Raw genomic sequence first — 7,408 nt, 5'->3', positions numbered from 1 at the left:
TTTATTAATTAACTTATTTCTGATTACATCATCATCATCATCATCATCATCATCATCATCATCATCATCATCATCAACAACAACAACAACAACAACAACAACAACAACAACAACAACAATAATAATAATAATAATAATAATAATAATAATAATAATAATAATAATGCCAAGGGTGATTTGGGAAAAAAATAGCCATTTCTATTTATTTGACGAAATGTAAACATAATTTTATTTCTACTTTTTGCCAAGAGGTGGCATCATTTTATTATTCTCTCTGACGAATCACGCGAAGAAGAAAATGACATTTCCGTGTCAGTCAAGACACACTCAGTGTTATCATTTTTCGGAAGTTGTCTTAAAATAAAAATAAAATATGTTTGATTGAGAGAAACAAGAATGTGTCAAAATCTTTAAAGAAGTAAAATATATTCAACCAAGGCGTTTAATAAAACAACAAAGATGAATTAACTATAGTTTCTTTGTGATTCCAACTAAACGGCTAAAACCAGACTAAATCATTTTATTTTGAAAAGTTTCAACGGAAGTAGTGTCTGGTGAAGTTCGAAACTTAATGGTTAAGCAGTTAACAGACGTGGAGTTTAGAGAGGCAGCTTCCAGCTTGATATTCAACGCCTCCTTGTCAAAGATGATATAAGCTTCAAATGTAACTTATGGCGTTTTTCTTTTTTTATCTTAGCGACATAATCACTAAGTGGCTTTCTGGTTTAAAATGACAGCGTAGCGTGATGATACTTCAGTGAAAACATCCGGTGCTTCCTCATCAGTCGTGTAGAAGGATTCACTCTTGAGATTAGCTGCTGTAGAGACGTGATTTGATGTGTGAGATTGATAAGAACGGCTGAAAATATGTCACCTGTTCCCGTCCTGCCGCTGGTCATCAGCTGTTTCATGTCAGCTCTGGGCTGCTTGGCCACACTCAAACTCATCCCTGCCTTCAAAGATCATTTCATCTCAGCCAGACTCTACGGGATGGACCTAAACAAGACAAACAAAGACAAAGTGTAAGTCTGAAATGTCTACTCTGAGTCTTAATTCACTGTGGCGTTACCTCCGGACCTCACTTTCTCTTCTTATCTTTGCAGCCCAGAGTCTCAAGGAGTAATCAGTGGTACAGTTTTCCTCATCATCCTCTTCTGCTTCATCCCAGTGCCTTTCCTCAGCTGCTTTGTGGGCGATCAGTGCACGGGCTTCCCACATGACGAGGTTGGTAAGCATGTATCTGAGAAGCCCATAGAGACATGGGCAACTTTTTTGAGCACACTTAATAATAAAACAAACAACTTTGAAATAGGACTGAACAGTAAAGCAGTAACAACATATATCTTGATCAACATCAAGAGATAATACATCTGATATAATATTCTCTGTATAGAATATTCATTGAACTCTGTTCCAGAACCTCACAGCATTCTGGGAGATGTAGGCGGAGAAACGTTGGTGGCATCAACTAACTCAGTCACTCTTTGGTTACCCAGCAACAATCTGATGGGTAATGAGCAGTTTTAAGTTTCCCCCAACCCTCCCCCCTCCCCAACTTTGGTTACCTAGCAACAACCAGTTGAGTAACTTGCACAGCAGCAGTTTCAGGTTTTGCCACTTGGCCTCACAGCTGCTTTAGAGTAAACAATGGCATGGATGGAAAACTGTGGATCAAACGGGAGTTCATGCCACCAGTTTGGTAGTACTTCAGATATTTAAAACAAAAACCTAATCAATAATTAGCGCTTTCAACAGTCATTGATATTGACTGATATGAAACTCTTAATATTGTGATAATTTTTTCAGCCATATTGTCCAGCCCTACTTTGAAATAAATGTATCTTTAATTGCAGTAGAATATTAACATTAAGCATTTTTGGAAAGACTATCTTTTAATTTGAATATATTTATTTAGCAAGGATCGGTTCAGTATTCGGTATTCCTGTACTACAAACTTTTGCTCGTGGAACAGCCCTTTTTCTTTTTTTCATTTTTTTATTGTATTACACAAGCTTGAAGTGACAATGATCTTATTTTCATCTCTCAGTACAAGTTTTCTATAGGAGTTAGTTCCGGGGGCTAAAATGACCATGGAAATCAAATCATTTTTTGTGTTGCACCAAACCTACTTGGAGAAACACAGTTCTAGTTAACCTTCCAGCCAGATTTGTGTTTTGACGGTAGGACAGAAAAACATGTTTTTGCCACCAAAAAATGGCACCACTCCCAATCAACCGATTGGTAGAAAACCAGCTTCAAATGGATGTTATAGAGACTTGGTCAGCAAAGTTTATTTGTCTCAGCTGCTTGGTTTTGTTTTTCTCCATGTGTTTGGTTGAGCAGTTTGTGCAGCTGATTGGTGCCCTTCTCGCCATCTGCTGCATGATCTTTTTGGGCTTTGCTGATGACGTGCTGAACTTGCGTTGGAGGCACAAGCTCCTCCTTCCTACCATGGCTTCTCTGCCGCTGCTCATGGTCTACTTCACAAACTTTGGAAATACTGTCATAGTGGTGCCCAAGCCCTTCAGAGCACTGCTTGGGATGCATTTAGATCTGGGTAAGTTGATTACAACATTGTTGGCTTGAACCTGGGGAATCCCAAGATTTCTCTGGAATCAATTATGTAACTCATTCTAAAAAAAAAAAAAACAATATTGAAATATAGTCTTCTTTGGAATCTGTTGAACACTATCTCGTTTTGTCACACAGTTCTGCATTTTTTTTTGTTCTGTTTTGAGACCCATCCAATAAAATTTCATTAAAATATGTCAACGTTTGTGGTTGTAGCATGTCAAAGTGTTCTAAAGTTTAGAAGGTATACTTACTTTTGCAGTCATTGCTTGTTTTCTGCTTGTATACAGGTGTAATAATTCAACGTTTTTCTCCTAAAACATATTACCAAAAGCACAACTAACGATTGTTTTTCCATGTCCTGCAGGTATCCTCTATTACGTCTACATGGGGATGCTTGCAGTGTTTTGCACAAATGCCATCAACATCTTAGCAGGCATCAATGGCATCGAATCGGGTCAAGCCCTGTTTATATCTGGTTCCATCATCGTCTTTAACCTGCTGGAGCTCAGTGGTGAGTGCCTGTAGATCCCTTTTCTTTTTTATTCATCTCATATGTTTGATGTTTAACACATTTTAGAAAACAAGCATGCTTTAGAAATAGCTGAGTTGTTTTATAGGATTTTTTTTTTGTTTTTGCATATGCTTCAATCTTCTATGACATAATATCTGCATCTTGCAAGTATCTCAGTATGTTTTCTTTTTCTCTGCTGTGCTTTTATAAAAACAGGGGATTACCGGGATGACCACGTCTTCTCTCTCTACTTCATGATCCCTTTCTTCTTCACCACACTAGCACTTTTTTACCACAACTGGTGAGTTAAACGTAAAACACTATGTTTTGTGTTTGACAATGCAAACTGGCACGTAGCTTACCGAAACCTGCGTTGACGCAGGTATCCCTCGTCTGTGTTTGTGGGAGACACTTTCTGTTACTTTGCCGGGATGACCTTCGCTGTTGTTGGCATCCTGGGACACTTCAGTAAGACCATGCTGCTGTTCTTCATTCCTCAAGTGGTCAACTTCATCTACTCGTTACCTCAGCTTTTCCACATCATCCCCTGTCCCAGACACAGGCTCCCCAGGTAAATCACTCGTCATTAATCCAATATAGTTTTTGTCTTCTGGGCATGTTTGTCTTCCTGTTTCCATGGAGCTGTGGAGCTGAGCGCTCCCAACGACATTCCTCGATAACAACACCTTGATCCGACTTTGCCGGGAGGCTGAGCAACGTGGTTTCATGGCCCTTTGACGTCACCGCCTTCACTCATGTCTTTGTTTTGCCCTTTGTTTTGTCTGAATGTTGCCTTTTACCCTAATGTGTCCTTTCCTCTTTTTTGTGCTCTTTCCTTTGGTTTGTTATTTTGTTTGTATTTCCTTTTAATTCATGTAAAGCACTTTGAATTGCCTTGTTGCTGAAAATGTGCTATATAAATAAAATTACCTTACCTTATTGGAGACACCTTAATGTTTTGTTATCGTATGCTAGTTTGCATAATTTGAAAGTGAATTTAAGTTTTATTTTCTTCAATAGACATTTTCTTCTAACTTTCTCTAGTCCCTGTTATTGACCATTTTTGGCACATAACGCAGACTTATTAATCATCAAATCAAGTGGACCTAACTCAAGAAAAAAATTAATGCTGAAAAGGTTTAGTTAACTGTTTTGGGTTTTTTTTTTGCAATTTGTCAGAAAAGACAACTTGTCTCTGTCCCATATATACGACAGCGTTCATAGTTATAAACAAAATGATAATTATCAACACACAGAACATGTGCAGCATTAGTGATGCTATTGTAATCAAAGCTGAATTTATTTTAAGACTTATTTTAATACATATTCATCAACAGTGGGGAGTTGTAAAATACTCTTTGGTTGTCAAGCATTTGCTTGAATTTTGCCTTTGTCTTAAAGACAAAGCTTGACAGACTACTTCAAATTACTTCCAATTATTCTGAACACATTGCACATAATGTGAAGATCCACTATGATTTTATCTAATAAATCTTTAAAATAATTTAAAATCACTGTTGTTAAATTGGTATCTCTGTCAATTTAAATAAATAAATTGCTTGGACCCAAATTAGTTCATCTCACTTGGTCCTGAACTACCTAAGTATTTTTTTTTCTTTACATGTGGTTGTTTTCTTATGTCTGTCATGTGTGAACACAACATTGCTTTGTCCTCTTTTTTCTTTTTGCTTAAGTTTTTTTTTTATTTATTTATTTTTTTTACCAAAAACATTTTAACATGGTGAAATCACTGGACTCAAGGATAATTTTGTACATGGTGACATTTGTTTTTTTCTAACTGCTCCTTTTTTCAATGAAAGGCTGGATCCAGACACTGGAAAACTGGGAATGAGCTACTCTAAATTTAAAAAGAAAGATCTCTCCCAACTGGGATTACTCATTCTGCAGGTAAAACTTAACTTACATTTAAATCTCGTAACAACAGATCAGTGTTTCTTAACCCTGGTCCTCACCGCCCCCCTGTCCTGCATGTTTTAGGTATTTCCCTTCTGCTACACACCTGAATTGTATCTCTGGGTGATTAACAGGCTTCTTGCAGCACTTGATGGTCATGCAATCATTTGAATCAGCTGTTCTGGAATAGAGGCACATCTACAACATGCAGAGCAGGGGGGCGGTGAGATGGGCCACTCAAGTACTTTATCAGTAGTTGTTGTTTTTACCCTCCAAACACAGACTGCTTGAAAGTAGCGACACCGCATTATTTGAATGTAATGCATGATTGGATTTAATTTAATCAGAAACATGGAGTGCAGTCCAGAGATCTGATTACCTGCATGTACTGACATTTACTCATGCAGTCAGACAGGCACCTGAAGGCGAGGCAGGGGCAGCTTCTGAATTGTGTTCAAATGTCATTTATTGTATCGACAGGTGGCAGAGTTATTAAAGGTGCTGGAGGTGCGGCGAGGCCAGGATGGAGATGGAGACTTTATCGAGTGCAACAACATGACTTTAATAAACCTCGTACTGAAATTCTTCGGGCAAATCCACGAGAGAAACCTGACGGTCATCATGCTCGTCATACAGGTAGAGGCTTGAAACAGTTTTCATTTGTTTAACCGTTCCACATTTTGCGTATTTTATATTTTACTTGAGTTTTCTGTGATAGATTAACACAAAGTAGTGCATAATTCTAAAACTATTCTGCAAATTTTCTTTATACCCTTGCATATAAAAATCTGAAGTGTGGTTCTGTGCATTTGTTTTTTAAATTCGAGTGATTATTTTGTAGAACTTTTTACTGCAATTACTATTTCCTAAGTAGCTAAAGCTCAGATTGGATGGAGCAACTGTGAATAGCCATCAAAAATGACTTTTTTACCTGCTATGTGTAGGTGCATGCCACACTTTTCAATATTTTTTTTAAATAAGCAAATAAAGCTATACATCTCTTTTGATGCTCTTAAATTATTTTTTGTGCCCCAGTAAAATATGACAAAATGCGAATGGCGATGCAGCTGGAAAACTTTCAGAGTAAAACAGTTTTGAACTAATTTTGAATTCTGTCTTCTCAGGTGATGGGCAGCGCTTTGGCTTTTGGGATTCGTTATCATCTGGTGCGTCTCTTCTATGACGTCTAGACACCTCTCTGTTAAAACTGAGAAAAACTCACCTTGTTGTGGAAATACCTCGCAGGCTTGTGCCTGTCATTTTTCCACCGGCAGGAAAGCCAAAACGCTAAGTTAGATTATCAACAGCAGGACTGAATCCAAACAGGAAATACAACTGGTTGCTTAATTTATTGCAAAAAATCCGGAGAGTATATATTTGTACTTTTTTTTTTTTTTTTAAGAAAAAAGTGTGCAACGAGGTGTCAACTTTCTTCACCTAAACTTGTGAGCAATTATGACCAAATTTGCTGACATGCATGTCCACTATGCATCCTAGTGGGTCTGCTGTTAATACAAAAGGGAGGAAAATTCTTCATCGCAGTTACCCATACATTGTGAATTGGAAGTTAATGCTTGTTTTTTTGCTTTTTTTTAAATATTTTGTTCTGAACCATTTCAGACAGAATTGTTAATGTGAACAAATGCAGTTACATATGAGGAAGTGACACTATGATGAAAATACCAGGTTGGCCAAGGTAAACGGGAGGCATGTTGGAATGCCTTCCAACATGCCTTGTTGGCATGTTGGAAGGCAACATGCCAACAAGGCATGCCAAAGTAAAGCCTTCATAAAGCTTTACTTTGTTCTGAAAGTAAAGCTTTATGAAGGGGGAAAGTTATAAAGTTGACTGGCACTTGAGAATGTAATTTCAACTAAGGCACTGTTTAATTTTTGGAATTGAGTGAAGAAATCAAATAAAAATTTTGAAATTATTTTTAGACATGGGCTTTATTTGGAATGTGTTTATTTTATCCATTCAAAATATGCTGCAGCACACAAGAATACTGTTGTAGTTGACCTACTGTTGTGTGTGTGTGTGTGTGTGTATATATTTTTTTTAAAGAAACGAGCTGATTAAACTGATCTAAAGTAACGAGTCAGACATTTTGGATGAACTATTGATTTCCCCTTGATTATAAGTGGAAGATTTATCCAAATATTGATATTTGCATGGCATGAGTCATTATGAAAATACATGTTTTTAGCAGAGGATCTGAACATAGCACAAGTAAATATACCATTAAAAGAAATTTCACAAAACTATTCTGCATCAAAATCCATATATCTAACAGAGGTAAAATAAAACTGCTAAAGAAGAAGCTGGTTGTTCTTGTATGAATCTTATGTTAATATATATATGAAAAACTGCACAAGCAAAAGATGCAACTGTGTCCTTGAGGGAAGGCA

General features: G+C 37.1%; 1 protein-coding gene across 1 annotated transcript; it reads left to right on the top strand.

Moving 5' to 3' along the window:
* Positions 1-162: 162 nt before the first annotated feature.
* dpagt1 (dolichyl-phosphate (UDP-N-acetylglucosamine) N-acetylglucosaminephosphotransferase 1 (GlcNAc-1-P transferase)) lies at positions 163-6,933 on the top strand. Its single transcript, XM_008427696.3, has 9 exons — positions 163-1,022; positions 1,104-1,224; positions 2,344-2,557; positions 2,939-3,085; positions 3,302-3,386; positions 3,468-3,656; positions 4,906-4,993; positions 5,480-5,635; positions 6,124-6,933. The coding sequence occupies exons 1-9, from the start codon at positions 868-870 to the stop codon at positions 6,187-6,189; spliced, it is 1,221 nt and encodes a 406-aa protein (XP_008425918.1). The 5' UTR covers positions 163-867; the 3' UTR covers positions 6,190-6,933.
* The last annotated feature ends 475 nt before the right edge of the window (positions 6,934-7,408 follow it).

The sequence above is a fragment of the Poecilia reticulata genome, chromosome 14 (genome assembly GCF_904066995.2).
Source record: "Poecilia reticulata chromosome 14, P_reticulata-male-v2, whole genome shotgun sequence".
NCBI classification, from domain to species: Eukaryota; Metazoa; Chordata; class Actinopteri; order Cyprinodontiformes; family Poeciliidae; genus Poecilia; species Poecilia reticulata.
Note: the sequence above shows the minus strand (reverse complement) of the source record. Positions and strands in the feature narration are given on the sequence as shown.